Source organism: Arvicola amphibius, chromosome 12 (genome assembly GCF_903992535.2).
Source record: "Arvicola amphibius chromosome 12, mArvAmp1.2, whole genome shotgun sequence".
In the NCBI taxonomy this organism is placed as follows: domain Eukaryota; kingdom Metazoa; phylum Chordata; class Mammalia; order Rodentia; family Cricetidae; genus Arvicola; species Arvicola amphibius.
Genome location: NC_052058.2, coordinates 151,866,271 through 151,881,848, shown reverse-complemented (window position 1 = coordinate 151,881,848; position 15,578 = coordinate 151,866,271). Strand labels below are relative to the sequence as shown.

The 15,578-nt window shown below is 46.5% G+C and overlaps 1 protein-coding gene across 1 annotated transcript in view; it reads left to right on the top strand.

The window, feature by feature from the left end:
• Window positions 1-15,578, top strand: part of Iqgap1 (IQ motif containing GTPase activating protein 1) — a 92,076-nt gene that overhangs the window by 19,842 nt on the left and 56,656 nt on the right. The window contains exons 3-4 of the mRNA XM_038313921.1: window positions 12,230-12,386; window positions 14,789-14,866. Coding sequence (XP_038169849.1) covers window positions 12,230-12,386; window positions 14,789-14,866 — 235 coding nt within the window. The remainder of the gene's footprint in view (window positions 1-12,229; window positions 12,387-14,788; window positions 14,867-15,578) is intronic.

The window sequence follows — 15,578 nt, the reverse complement described above, 5'->3', positions numbered from 1 at the left end:
AGATGAGAAGAGACACTGGGATAGGAAAGTTTGGAAGTTTTGGTGTTGTGATTTCTGATCATGGGACAGGTGACTTTTTGAGCCTTTATTGGAATTGACTGGGATGGGTGAGGCCGATCGGGAAGTCTTGGCAGGCGCCTCCATCTCTAGTTTCTTACATCATGGCTTGATGACATTTGTCTGCTCCATAAAATTCCTCAGAATTCCATTTCATTTACTGCGCGGTCTTGGCCTCCTTGCTGTTGCTCTTCCTTGTCTTTAGGGCTGTTGCCCAGGGTTATTTTCTTAACTATATAGCATACTGTCTCCTGTTCATCAGGGAAGCGATCCTCTGTGTGCTCGCCATGCCGTATCCGAGGGTGCAGCTGGTAGGCCTTCCCCTCTCTCTCACTGGCGTTCTTGTTAAGATCAGCAGTGACCCCAATTCTGGCTTTTTTTTTTTTTTTTTTTTTTTTTTTTTTTTTATTTTATGAGGCAGGGTTTCTCTGTGCAACAACCCTGTCTGTCCTGGAACTCGCTCTTGTAAACCAGGCTGTCCTCCAACTCACGGAGATCCGTCTGCCTCTGCCTCCCCAGTGCTGGGATTAAAGGAGTGCGCCACCACCGCCCGGCTTATTTATTTATTTTAGAAAAAATTTCTAGGTTCTGGGTTTTGAACTGTGTGAAAAGTGTGTTTCCTTTCTGAGAGCATGAGCTCTGGAATTCTCTGGACACACTAAGGGAGGGTTGAGCTTCGTTCCAGCTTTTCACGCCCCTCTATCTCCCCAAAGATGCTATGAACCTTTGAGGGAGGGGCTGTGTCCTTCTAAGATCCACAGTTACCCATGTCATAGATTTGAAAATTAAATTGTTGTATGTTACTATAGTGACCTAACCTATTCCCAGGGCTCTAGAGAAGACTGCTCTCACAAAGGAGGAGGAACCTGTCTTCTTTTTCTCCAGTCTCCTTTGTGAAGAATTCTCGGGCTCGGGCCCAAGGTTTCACTTGCGCTAAGGCAAGTGTCTTATCTCTGAGTCCCTGGGTTACACCTTAAGGGTCACAAGCCATCACTAGTGTTAGTATTCAAGCATCTGCCCTTGGGGTCCTGACAGGATAAGTCCTCAGCTACAGCCACTAAGAGCACCTCTGTGCCTGTCCACCTCCTTGTCTCTTTTCCCTCTCTCTCTCTCCCTCTCCTCCCTCTCTCTTCTCTCTCTCTTTTCCCTAGGGATCGGTCTCTGCCCACTTCTCTCTCCTTTCAATAAACCTACTATGTGAGCCTCGTTGCGTGGCATTACTTCTCTTTGCGGGTTTTAAAAATGACAACATCTAGGCTAACCTGCTGAGACGTAGCTATTTTCTAGGCTTAATTCAGTTTCTAATTTTGTTTTCTTTTCTTTTCCTTTTTATTTTCAAGGCAGGGCTTATTTGTGTAGCCCCGACTGTCCTGGAACTCGCTGTGTAGACCAGGCTGACCTCAATCTTGCAGAGATCTGCCTACATCTGCCTCCTGAGTGTTGAGATTAGAGACATGCATCACCACCGCTGGGCTTCCAGTTTAGCTCTTAATAAAATTAATAAAATGATTTCCTTAGGGATAGGTCTGTATTAGGTCTGTTTCTAACTTATTCCTGCTTTGTTTTCCCCCAAATTGGTTTAAGTTGAACTCAGAAATTCCTTTTAAAACAGATGTTATCAAAACTTCTCATTTTGCTGGTTAACCTGAAAACAAGCTTTTAGTGTGTGTGTGTGTGTGTGTGTGTGTGTGTGTGTGTGCGTGTGCGCGTGCGCGCGCATGTGTGCTTTCTTTCTTCCTTTTTTTTGAGACTGTCTGGCCCGTTGCCGAGGTGACCTTGGACTCCTGATCTCTGTCTCCCAGTGCTGGGAGCACAGGTGTTTTTTTCACCACACCCACCTTAAATCAGATCTTACCCCTTCGCTGCAGTTTCAAATCCCCAAAGGCCTTGTCCACTTTCTTCCTCTCCTTCGCCCTGCTGTGTTTCTCCCGTCTCGCCCCTCCCTTGCCCTCGTCCCCTCAGCCCAAAGTCTCTCAAAACCCAAATCGCCGCACCTTCCCTGAGCAGCGGTACGCCTGCCTGCCCTCCTCCTGCGACACACAATGCTTTCTTATGCTTGCTGTTGCCTTTCCTGGGGCTGCACCTGCTACACACTGTACTCGCCTAGGTGGTGTGGCGTAATGGAATCCCCAGGGCAGGGCGAGCTGGCCGTATTTGGGAGGTTTTTTAGCATAGAACAATCCTGGCAAGGGTTCCACTGGGCAGGATGGGTGTGGTAGCAGTTTCTGCTCCTGGAGGAACTGAATCTCAGCGGTTGGAGCAGTCAGTTCCGGCATTGGTCGGTTCCCCTTCTGTATTGCGCAGAGCTGGGAAACCGCTGAAGTCACGTGCTCTCCAGAACTTGTTCAACTGGTTTCCTCTTTACAGACCCCTAATTCAGATTCCCACCCCGATTCTTTTCTGCATATACTCTTGGCCCAGGCTTGTTTTAGCCTTACCACAGTAGTGCTGGGGATAGTCACGTCTTTGTTTTGCTGGTGGCAGAATGGGTAGGGCCGAGAATCGAAAAATGTTATCAGTAGGACCAGGTAGACAGGTATTATGTAATCCCTGGATTTGGTCTCTAGTAGTTTTATTTCTGGAACTTGCTCTCTCTCTCTCTCTCTCTCTCTCTCTCTCTCTCTCTCTCTCTCACACACACACACACACACACACACACACGCACACACACACACACAAATGATATAGCTGCCGTCATTTATTGCCTCCAGCTCTAGGTGTATATGCTCTCCTCATCTTCACAAGTTTAAGAAGTTGCATGTTGGTCCTACTCTGTGTTACAGACAGGAAACGGAAGTCTAGTGGGGTCTGTTAGATAGCATGTCATTCTTTTTTTTCTTTTTTTTTTTTCCCCGAGACAGGGTTTCTCTGTAGCTTTGGAGCCTGTCCTGGAGCTAGCTCTTGTAGACCCAGCTGGCCTCGAACTCACAGAGATCCACCTTCCTCTGCCTCCCAAGTGCTGGGATTAAAGATGTGCGTGGCCGCCGCTACCACCACCCTGAACTATTCTTGCTCATTCTCATTTCCTTCCCTCTTTCTCAGGTAAGGAGTCGGGAGAGTTCCTTTTCCAGTCTTGCTTTCTTTATTGAATTCTCAGTCTCCCCATCCTTTGTTCTTTTTATAGGCAAACCTGCATCTTTCTCATAAGGCCAGAATGAGCACTCCCTTTCCCTGGATTTGCCACCATCCTGGACTAATCGTCATTCCTTCCTCCAACTTTCCTTGCACTCTGCCCTCTTCTCCTTGTTAGTTCGCGTCTTTTATCCACGGATATACAATGATGTTTGAAGCAGTGAGTTAGACACAGGCGTGTTCGTCAAGGTGGCGGCCGGCAGCCTTCATCCAAAAGGCAATCCTAGTGAAGGCAACCTAGGTTCTACCTCACAGGGCTTCAGGATGGCCAGTTGAACTAACTTACTCTGTCGCTCCCCTTCCCCCTCGCCTCTCTCCCTCCCCTCCTTTCTCTTTCCTTCTTTCCCCCTTTCCTCCCTCCTCCCCCAGGGTCTCATTGTGTAGCCTCTGTCTGGCCTGGAACCTGCTATGTAGACCAGACTGCCCTTGAGCTCACAGAGACCCGCCTGCCTCTGCCTGGCTAGTGCTGGGATTGAGCTACCTCCTCTCTCGTGGTTTCCCGTTTATCTTGGTGTCCTGAAGTCTTAGTAGTGAGTGAAGGGGTGGAGCTGTCAGTTCTACCTTTGCTCAAGGCAAAGCTCCACCATTTTGGATTAGGAAGGAGTCCTTACCCTGGGTCTGGGCCTTTATGTTCCTATTTTAGCATCTGAGCATTCAACCTCCTGTGTGCTGGACTTTCTTGTTTTTTTTTTTTTTTTTTTTTAAAGTGAAAACTAGGATCCTGTCTCTGATTAGAAAACTCTTGTCTGCTTAAACTTGAGAAATATTTGTCATCTTGCTGATGACTCTCTACTTGGCTGTCAGCTTTTTCTGGTTACTGCAAGCTGACTCCTGCTTGAGTCCTTTACCGAGGCCACTGAGTTTTCCATTTTCATTTTTGCCACACCCTCTTCTTGCTGTCCCTTTGTGCAGCATTCGAAGGTAGTGACTGCATCCAGCCGGAGTGTTTCCTTTCTTGATGGCCACCACGTGATTCCCTCCTGATTGCTCATCTTACCCCAGTGACTTCACCTGTGGAAGGTTCTGTCCCAGGCGCTCTCTCTCCCCTTGTCTCTGTCTCTGCACCTTGTCTCCCCGGATAGCCCCTCCCTCCCTCGGCTGGTGTCACTCTCTGGCGGTCCAGGCGACATTCCAGGCCCAGCTTGTACTTGTCATCCTCCTGTCTCCCCCCAGTCTCCTTTGATGGCTTCATCTCTGGTTTAGTCATCCGTGCCACAATTCAGCAAGTGAGTTTTTAAAAATAAAACCTTTCCCTTTCCTTTTATGGAAGTTTCTGTACGTTGCTATGGATGACTTTTGGTGCCAGCTTTTTTTTTTTTTCTGGATCTGTGTGATAGATATTGTGGGATTTTCCCACAAAGTTAATGATAAGTTATTATTTTTACCGTTTGGCAGTCTGGCAGATGGTGATATTGTTCCTTGAATTTGCATTTCGTGCATGACTAGGAAGACTGAAAGCCCCATGCGAGGACTGGTGATTTCTGTTTTCCCCTTCATGAGTTTCCTACTTTGCTTGTAGCCCATTTTTCTAGGGAAATATTTGTCATTGTATTTTAAGTGTTTAAAATATATATGTATACGCCAGGCGGTGGTGGTGGCGCACACCTTTAATCCCAACACTCAGGGAGGCAGATGCAGAAGGATCTCTGTGTGTTCTAGGCCAGGCCGGTCTACAGAGTGAGTTCCAGGACAGCCAGAGACACACAGAGAAACCCTGTCTTGAAAAACAAACAAACAAACAAAAAAGAAAGAGAGAAAAAAAGAAAATAGTGTATAAATACAGAAAGTTATTAGTAATTGTTCTTGTTCCATGTTGTAATTTTACTTCTTCAGTTTCTTTTTGTTGTTGGATATTTTTGTTGTTGTTGTTGTTGTTTTTGAGACATGGTCTTGGTGTGTAGCCCAGGCTGGCTGGTACTCCTGCCTGAGCATCCTGCGTGCAGGGTTAGAGGAGGACTATAGGCATGTGCCAAGCTACCCAGCTTTGCTTTTTTTTTTTTTTTAGTTGTTTATTTTGAGACCGGCCTCAGTTTGCTCTGTACAGCTGGGATTTATGAACCTCTTGCTTCCCTGTATCTGAGATTATAGGCCAGCATCATTGCACCTGCCTAAAATATACTTAAAAATATATTTTTTTACATTTGTGTGTGGGTGTGAGTGTGCACCACCATCTGTTCTGTGGAGACAGCTGCAGGAAGTCGGTTCCCTTGGTCCACCCAGAGGGTTGGGGGAATGAACTCTGGTCAGCATGCCCTTACCACCGAGCCACCTCATCAGCCCCTAAAGACTTTCTGTGTTGGCACTTTGTTTATATTTTCCTCTCTGGTTTCTGGGTACTGTTGTTTCTAAGTTCTTTTTCTCTTTTAAGATAATATAACTCTGTTTTGTTTTGTTCTATTTTGTTTTGCCTCGAACTCACAGAGATCCGCTGTCTCTGCCTCCCAAGTGCTGGAATTAAAGGCGTGCGCCACCACAGCTGGCCAAGATAATACTACCCTTAATATATATACAAACATGCATATACACACGTGCATGGACACATTCTTATATCTCTAAGTCAGCTTTGGTATTCGTTTTAATTGTAAAGCATGTGGTCAAAAACTGGTTCTATGTATTGGACACGACAATCATTTATAATCACTGTATTAGGAGGCAGAGGTGAGAGGATTGGGGGTTTGAAACTAGCTTGGACTATAAAGCAAGACCCTGTCTCCGCACACCTCCCCCATAAAGGATTTCCTTAAAATTATTATGTAATTATACAAACGCTTGGTTTCCTCCTAGTTATGTGCACAGCAGCCACTGAGGCTTAGTCCTCTCGGCTCCTCTCTGAGGGCTTGGCTAGAGCAAAGCCTGTGACTGAGGTCAGCACTGTGCTCCCGGGGCTTGAGGAAGGCCAGCTCCGCCCGAGCTGGCCTTGGTCCATGGGTGAGTGTTCAGTAGTGGTACCTGTTACTGTCTTTGAAGGGAGGAGCAAGTACATTGTCCTTAGGAGCCTGGACTGTGGGGCTGTAGAGATCCCCAGGAGCACTGGTGGCTATCCCAGGACTTGGGTTTGAATCCCAGTATCAGCCTGGTGGCTCCCCATCGTGGGTGACTCTAGTCCCTGAGGATCTGACAACATCTTATGCCCTCCACAGGCACTGCAGGAACACTGCGCAGATGCACATGCCAAACACCATACACATAATATAAAAAGGCAGGTTTAAGAAAGTAGTGTGAGCTTTGGATCATGCCAGGCTAGGTTCATGTGTGACTGGACCAGTAAGTGATCTTGGGTTACTTCCATCTACTCTGTGAAGCAAGACAATGCTACTAACTGTTCTGGGGTTGATGCAGAGATGACGTGAAATAATTCATATATTTAGTTTCATAGCCGCCAAACGGGGTTAGAGGTTTTTTTTTTTAAAGTTTGTTGTTTTTTGTTTTTTTTTTTTTTCAAGACAGGGTTTCCCTGTAGCTTTGGAGCTTGTCCTGGAACTAGCTCTTGTAGACCAGGCCTCCCAAGTGCTGGGATTAAAGTCATGCACCACCACCAGCTGACTTTTTTTTAAAGTTTTGTTTATATTGACAACAAGCCTCTCAATCTAACATGCTGTGAAGTAGTTCCAAATCTGATAGAGCTTTGAATAATATTTTGCATTTAAATTTCATGCAGGTAGTGGGAGAACACGGTGAATGTTCAAACCTCTGTGAGCGGAGGGCCTCCACCTTCTGTAGAAACGCCAGCTCTGTCACCAAGCTTTATCTGAATCCTGACCACACGCAGGGTGTTTAGAGCATCACTTGGGATGATAGTCTCTGAACTTCAAAAAAAATTTTTTCTGTTTTGTTCTGGTTTTTTGTTTTTTGTTTTTGTTTCTTAAGATATGGTTTTATTTGTAACCCTGACTAGCCTGGACCTCACGCCATAGGCGAGGCCAGCCTCGAACTCACAGAGTTCCTCCTGCTTCTGGCTCCTGAGTTCTGGCGTTGCAGGTGTGTGCCTCCATGCCTAGAAGGAAGGGTCTATTCGTTTACAGTTTGAGGGTGCGGTCCGTCATGGCGGAAAGTCATGATGCCGAGAGCACGAGGTGACATTGCATTCATTCTCAGTAGAGCCGTGAATGCTGACACTCAGCCGGCTTTCTCTTTTTAGTTGGCCAGGGACGTAGCCATGAACTGGTGCTGCTCACAGTTAGGGTCGGTCTTCTCACTTGAGTTAGCCCAGTTGAGAAACTCCCTCGCAGATGTGTTCAGAGGTCCGCCTCCTTGTGATGCTAGGTCAGGATGGTAGTGTCCATCTGAGGATGGCAGAGATGAGGGAGAAAGATCGAGGGGCACGAGGAGCAGGTCCCACACTCCTCTTAACGCCAGGTGGCATTCTGAGTGGCTTCTCTGCGCCAGGTGGTATTCTTAGCACTTATCTATACTGCTTCGCCATCCAGAACCTTCTATGGGTACATGCTATTATTATTCTTTTTACGAGAACACTTGAAGGAACTGGAGTCGTTGTTCGTAACGGAAGTATCAAGTGGCGAATGTGTGACTCAGAGGAGGAAAAGGCACAGATATCTTTAATCATCAGCCAAGCACCGAGCTAGACTGCACTCACAATCCTTCCTGAAGTCTTAGCAACAACCCTGTTTGGAAGGCTTTGCTGCTCTCCCGTCAGCAAATGAAGACATTCAGAGTGCCACGGCTTAGGTCTCTTTGTAGATCGTCACTCGACCATAGCACGGAGGCAGCTGGGGCAGGGCCACCAAAGAGATAGGTTTGAGGCCCTCCTCGGCTACACAATGAGACTCTGTCTCAAACTGACCACCTAGAGAAGGGGGACTGGTCAGGCAGCCTGCTGTCTCTCTATGTTCAGGGACAGTGCTGGTCACACGATGCCCTCATTCTAAGGTCATCTTGCTGCAGAAGGCAGCCTGAGTGACCTGCAGAAAACCGGTGTTGGCGTCACAAAAGCTTTCTGGTTACTGTGTTCAGAAATGAAATGGTTTCCCTTGAATGGTTTTGATTTGGCTGTGGCTGTGGCACAGGCTCCTGCTTAATGCTTTGGCTGAGCTTTTTTGGGAACATTGTTTGAGGCATCATTGGGATAGGGGAAAATTTTTTATTGACTTGTGAATTATCTTTTATTCAATGATTAATTTTTTTTTTACCATTTACACTCATCTGCTGGGCTATATCCCTAGCCATAGATGTTAATTTTTAAATGCTTTTATATAAAGATAAATTAAAGTGTTTAAGTTAAAAAATTATATCTGTCTGTCTGTCTATCCATTGATCGCTTTGGGGGAGGGGTGCATGTGCCACAAATGTGTGTGTGGAGGTCAGAGGGCACCTTCCCAGAGTGGTTCTTTCAGTGTGTGGTTCCTAGGGATCAAACTCAGGTTGTCAGGTTTGGTGCCAAAGCGCCTTTACCCACTCAGCCATCTTGCCAACCTTAATGATGTATTTTACAGGAGATTTTGTGTCTGAGTTGAGAGTCCTTGGTGGATTTACTATTGAGCTAAATTAAAGCAGCATTAAGGAGACAGGCCAGGAAGAATTCCAGCCTTTTTTTTTTTTTCTTGCATGGAATTTCTGAAAATTCACCCTGATTAGATACCCCTGTGGTGTGCCCAGTTCTGTTAGGGTCTTAAGTGACCCCAACAGCAACATGGGACCATGAGAAGAGTTCCAATCTAAGAGCTAGCTCACCTTCGCCAGTTAGTAGCAGTGACCTTGGGTAAGTCATTCATAAACTGTAAATGAGTGACTGTACAATGAAGGCACAACCTTGGAGCAGCCTCTTGGGCAACCAGAAACTCCTGCTGAAGAAACAGCTCATTGGTTAAGAGCACTTGCAACTCTTGCAGAGGACCCTGGTTGGTGGCTCACAACCGTCTATAACTCCTGTTCCTGGGAATCCATTCCATGTAATAGGAGACTGAGTTCAAGGCCAGTCTGACCTACAGAAAGAGTTCCTGGACAGCAAGGGCTACACAGAGAAACCGTATCTTGAAGAAGAAAATCCAACCAACCAAACAAACAAAATAAACCCCCGAAAACAACAACAAAACCCCCACAACAAAACAAAACAGAAAAATCCAAGAGGAAACCCAAAGGGGCTTATGCTAGATTAGAAGCACACACACACTTGTGTTAGAAGCATACACACACTCGTGTTAGAAGTACACACACACACACACACACACACGAAGGCAGGAGAGACTTCATGTGAGCTGTAGAGAACTGAAAAAAAGGTTTGTTGGTGGTTTTATTTTTTTTCTTTTTCTTTTTTTAAGAATCAGAGTCCAAAGTACTAACAGAAAAGTTATAACAGCATAGCAAGGCATGGTGCTATCTATACACCTGCAGCCCCAGCACGCTGGAGTCAGAGACAGGAAGATCCTGCATTTGAGGCAAGTCTAGAGCCTTGGGCTTTGCAGAAATTCTGTTAGTCAGTCAATCAGTCAACCAACCAATCAAACAAGCATAATATCAAAGCGCTGTACTTAAAAACTAATATTCAAAATTGGAGTAACACAGTGTCTGGCTAGTTTTATTGCCAATTTGATACAAGCTATAGTCATTTTGGAAAAGAGACCCTCAAGTGAAAAAATGCCCCTACCTATTAGCCTGTGGGCAAGCCTGTGGTGTTGTTTTTTTTTTTTTTTTTTTTTTGGTTGGTGATTGATGTGGGAGGGCCCAGCTCACTGTGGGTGGTGCCATCCTGGGGCTGGCGGTCCTAGTGCTATAAGAACATAGGCTAAGTAAGCAATGAAGAACAAGCCAGTAAGCAGCTGTCCTCCATGGCCTCTGCCCCAGTTCCTGCTCCCAGGTTCCTGTTCTGAGCTCTTGACTTCTCGCAGTGATGGTGAAATAAACCCTTTCCTGCCCCAGTTGCATTTGGTTATTTATCACAACAATAGAAAGCAAACTAAGACACACAGAGCCCTGCTTTACCCAAATCTGATTGATTTTATTCTCAGAAACAAACCATTGAGGAATAGCAGGCTCAAAGGTGAGCCTGCGCGCGGTGGTAGGAAGCAGTGCCGCATTTCCCTTTCTTCCTATCCCAGCTTCTTCCTGTGCTCCCCCTGTCGCCAGATCACAGATGGCTTTTCTGTCTCTGGTGTGTGTGCTGTGCCTGGTCCCCCCTCACTGCAGGAAACTTGTCAGCCTAAGCATTCATCAGGACTACTTTGTAGCTGTCGGAGCAGGGAAGGCAAAGAAAAGGTCACCTAAGTCCTGTCTTTTATTTTCTGTTAGTCCAGTAACCTCAGAGGAGGAAGATCCACCGCCTGTGGGAACCGTCTCTGTCTCGGACAGACGAGCCCACCGTGCTTTTATCCACAGTTTGCCCAATGGCCCGACATCATACGGAGCAAAGAATAAATGCTTTTTTGTCTCTGGTGCTGTTTCTGGTTTCAACTGTTGTGAGGTTGTCCCTGTTCATGAGAACCCACGTTAGGAGGTCGCCCAGGGCTGGGGTTGCCAGCAGCTGCTTGTCAGAGTCGCTCATTTCCTTCCTTCCCTGCTGGTTTTTAGTACAGGGCCTCTCTGCATAGCCTAGACCGTCCTGGAACTCAGCGTGTTGACCAGGCTGACTCTGAATTCACAGAGATCCACTTGTCTCTACCTCCCAAGTGCCGGGATCAAAGGCATGCGCCACCATGCCTGGCCATCCACATCCTTCCTAGAGTAAAATATCAGAAAGAAGATAATGTGCCATGTGTTCTTTGCTTACAGCTCTCTCCACCCTGGCAGCTGCCGTTCTTTCCCACACTCTTGTCCTGATCTTTAGGGTTCAGCAAAGGTATAGTTTGAATTTTGTGGCTGACAGATTGATCGCCAATTTAGTTTCCATGACAACTCTTTGGGGAAACTTGCCTTTTTTTTTTTTTTTAATTCTAATACTTGAAAGTCAGAAGCAAAGCTTGTTGTCACTGTGTTCAGTAGACAAGCAGAAGGTTCTCTGGTCCATCCATGCAGCCATCACTTATTGCCTGCTGTGTGTCCGTCAGTGTGAGGTTTACTAAAAGAGAGTAGACTTGGAAATGAAACGGAGTGGCTGATCTGTAGTATCTGAGGGGGGAAAGGAGAATGGTTATCTTTCCTGTTTTTAAGAAGAGTAGGAAAACTTTACATATATTTAATGTGTGTGTGGGTGTATGAGGCTTATTTTATGTATACGTTTGTCTACATGTATGTATGTGTGCCATGTATTTGCCTGGTGTCCATGGAGTTCAGATAGGGTTTGTGATCCCCTGGGACTGGAGTTACAGATGGTTGTGAGCTGCCATGTAAGTGTTGGGATTGGAACCCAGGTCCTCCTGCCGAGCCATCTCTCCAGCCCCTATCATTTTAGTGTTGAGGAGATACTGGGCATTGAACTTAGGACTTAGAGCCTGCATTGTAAGTGTTGTGCCTCTCAGCTACACCCCCGTCTCTCTTTGGCTCTTTATGTAAAAAGTTCTATGGGTACGGTCACACTTACAGACTCATTATTCCAGCCTGGCAGTGGTGAGCATGCTTTCCTTCGCCTTTAATCCCAGCGCTCTGGAAGCAGAGGCAGGTGGATCTAGGCGTTCTGGTGAGTTCCAGGACAACCAAAGCCACACAGAGAAACCTTGTCTTTGAAAAAAATAAAACAAAAACAAACCAATAAAAAAGGGAAAGGGGGGGGGAAGCTTGTTATTCACCTTTTCCTTCGGCATTTCCTCCTTTTGGGATTTTAGCAGACTGAGTGTTCCGAAAGTAGCCTTAGTACAGTGCAACCTTAGTGTGCCTAGCAAGTCACCGTCCTGAAAAGTGACAGTGACTAGGACAGTGGCTTCAATGCAAATGGGGTAACGAGGACCTAAGAGGTCGAGTTGGAGGTTCCTGGAGCAGCCTCACCCTGGTGGTGAAGGTGGCATTTGACCTCGGCATTTAAGATTCAGTTAACGGGTCTGAGCTGGGAAATGTGGCTGTGTGGAATGTGTTAAATAGTGTTGTTGCATTTGGTTTAGGAGAATAGAATGAAAATCCATAAGAAGCTTCTGACCACAAGTTATTTCTTGTGCAGGTGGATGGAAGCATGCCTAGGGGAGGACCTGCCACCCACGACGGAGCTGGAGGAAGGGCTTAGGAATGGAGTCTACCTTGCCAAACTGGGGAACTTCTTCTCTCCCAAAGTGGTGTCCCTGAAAAAAATCTATGATCGAGAGCAGACCAGATACAAGGTGGGTGCCTTGCTTGGTGCTTAGATTATTTTGTGTGCTTGAGAGGGGTTAGCACACTTGTTCTGTGTCTGTTCTGGACAAGCCCGGGTGACAGGGGGTAGTGCAGAGGTGAGTACAGCTGGTCATGTCGTTAGCTGTGCATTTCTGTAGCATGCTTCTGACAGGGCTGTTTTTCTAGAATTTCTCAACCCTGGATTTTTTTTTTTTTTTTAATTCTTAGAAAGTAGAGGAAGTAAGCAGGGGAATTACCACCGTTAGTCTCACTAGACCTAGGCACTGACGTGTTAACTATAGCGACTTTGGGAAAATTCTTGCTTCAGTACTGGAGTTCGAGATCAAATGGGAACGATACTTACTTCCCGAAAGCACAGGTAAATGAATGGACCGATTCCTGTGGCTGAGGCCATGGGAAGGGCAGTGGGAATTCTGGGAGGACCAGATCCCATCTCCAGAGCCCCTCACAGAAGCTTGCCCCCGAATTCCTGTCCAATAGCCAAAGTGAGTGTAAGGGGTTTACTTTCAGGGCTGGGCCCAAAGCCGTATAAACTAAACCACAGACTGTGAAAATGGTTTCTATGTTTTATGCTGAAATTCAAGGCAAGAGGGTATAGATTCTCAGCCAAAGCCACTATCTATATGAATTATCTGAAACGAGACAGTCCAAGGAGGAAAGATTTTACTCCGGCCTATAGGGCACAGTCTGGGGTCATTTTGCTCCAGTCTTTCTTGGCTGTGGTAACCATCATAGTAGAGAGTGGAGCAAAGCTCACGAGGAGATTCACCTCACGCTGGCTGAGAAGTCAGGGAGTAGGAGACTGGAGATGAAAAGGAGAAGGGGCAGAGGTAGAAGAAAAGGGGAAAGAGGAGGAGACAGACTTAGAGTTGTATCACCAATGACCCCCCCCCACCCCATTCAGCCAATGAGCTGTGAACTCAGTCACCTCACATTATAGCCACCTCTTTGCACTGTTAGCTGGGGACCAACCCCGTAACTCGGGATAGTGGAGGATATTCTAGATATAAACCATGAGATCCTAAATAGAAACAGCTTCACCTTCTTCTTCTTCTTAAAGCACAGTTTTGATGTGTTAGACAGGGTCTTGATGTCTGTTTGGCCTGGAAGTCACCATGTAAACCAGGCTAGCCTTGAATTCATAGATCCAACCTACCTATGTTTCCTAAGTGTGGAATTAAAGGTAAACATCACCATACCTACCTAGAAATGTCTCAAAAACAAAGATTTTAATATTTTGAATTTTAAGTAAACAGTTAAGCTAAAGACATCTTTAGAGCCACCTCTCCCCTTTGTAGGGTCTCTTTGTGTCCCTGGCTTGTGTCCCTGTGTAGCTCAAGCCGGCCTCAAGCTCACAGAGATCTGCCTGCCTCTCCTTCCCAAGTGAGAGGGTTAACTGTACACACGTGCCAGCATGCCCAGCACTGGCGCGGTTCACGCGGACAGACCAGCAGCACATGAATGCACAGTAGGGGTTTGCTTGTTTGGTTTTGTTTTGTTTGATGCAGGGCCTTACTTTGTAATCCTGGCTGGCCTGGAACCTGTGACAGTTCTGCTCCTGCTCCTGAGTGGCACAGGTGTGCGCCATCACATGCAACCTTATATTAGTTTTTAAAAATTGATTTGCAGGAGCGATTTCTTAAACCCTATTCACATATCCCTTTGTGGCCAGGCGTGGTGGTGCGTGCCTTTGATCCCAGCACTCTGGAGGCAGAGGCAGGCAGAGCTCTGAGTCTGAGGCCAGCCTGGTCACAAAAAGCGTTCCAGGACAGCTAGGGCTACACAGAGAAACTCTGTCTCAGAAAACAAAACAAAAAAAAATGTATATCCCTTTCTTCCTTTGTAAAGGGATCTTGGCCCAAACTAACAGACGTAGGAGTTGGGGCTAGTTGTAGGAGTTGTCTGGCCTCACAACGCATCTGTGAGGCCCTGCATCTGATGCCCAGCACTGTTTAAAAAATAAGCAGGTGTGCATTTGCAGGGGATTATTTCTAAGTATATTCTGGAAACTTTCATCGATATCCTGTATACTAGCTGTCATTTTGGAGACTGACTGTTTAGACACCGCACTGACCCGAGTGGTTGTGTGCACACTGTCTGATCATACGGCCGCACAGCTGATACGCATAGTAGCTGTATTGGATGGACCTCAGGCTGCAGGGCCAATGACTTGTTACTGCCACCAGTAGCGGCCAAGTCCGAGAACTGAGTCTTGGGTGCGTGAGGTTCTCCGGGCAGTTTATAAGTGAGAGGCAGGAGAGTGTGCTTTCGGATGATGGTGTGTGAGTGTAGTGCCTCAGGAGGGGACATTGTGGAGTCTCACAGGGATTCACAAGAAGAGTTTGTGTGGTGTTTGCCACAGCACCTGATATTCTTGTGTTTCTTCCAGGCCACCGGCCTACACTTCAGACATACGGACAATGTGATCCAGTGGCTGAACGCCATGGATGAGATTGGATTGCCCAAGGTAATGTCCCTGGTGTTCATATCATCATGGTATTAATGCATTTACATTCAGCCTGTAAGATTGTTCTCCACACCAACCAATCATCTGTCCCTCCTTCCTTCTGTTCTTCCTTCCCTCCATCCTTCCTCCACTCTCCCTCCTTTGCACCTTTCTTCATTGTTTGTGAGGTAGTGACTCAGGCGCAAGCTGTAGCCCAGGCTGCCTCAGCTTCCAGAGTTCTGGGATTATTGGGACATAACAACATGCTGGCTAAGTTTTTTCTTCTCCTTAGTAATAAAGGTTCCTTTCAGTTTGACTTAGGAAAAGAATTGTATTTTTTTTCTTTTATATTTGTTCTTTTCTTGTATGTCCTTCTTACATACAAATGGGAAATTTCCCCTAGCAGTATTTATTTTGACTGCATCAGTTGTAGGTTTGCATTGTTCTGTGTGCTTTGGTTTTATACTTTTGCTGAGTGTCGCACATGCTAGGCCAGCAGTCTACCAGCTGAGCTGCGAGCCTAGTTTGGTTCTTTGGATAAGAGCTTAATGTAGCCCAGCTTGGCCCTCAGGATCCTCCTGCCCACGCCTTCTGAGTGCTGGGCTATCAGGCATCGTCTTCCAGGCCGTGCCTGTATACCTACCGCCCAGTGCACGTCAGTGTGGCTCTGTGCCAATGCTTGCTGTAGACGGAGTCGTCATTTTAAAGCGTACAGCAGAGGTTTTTTTATTAT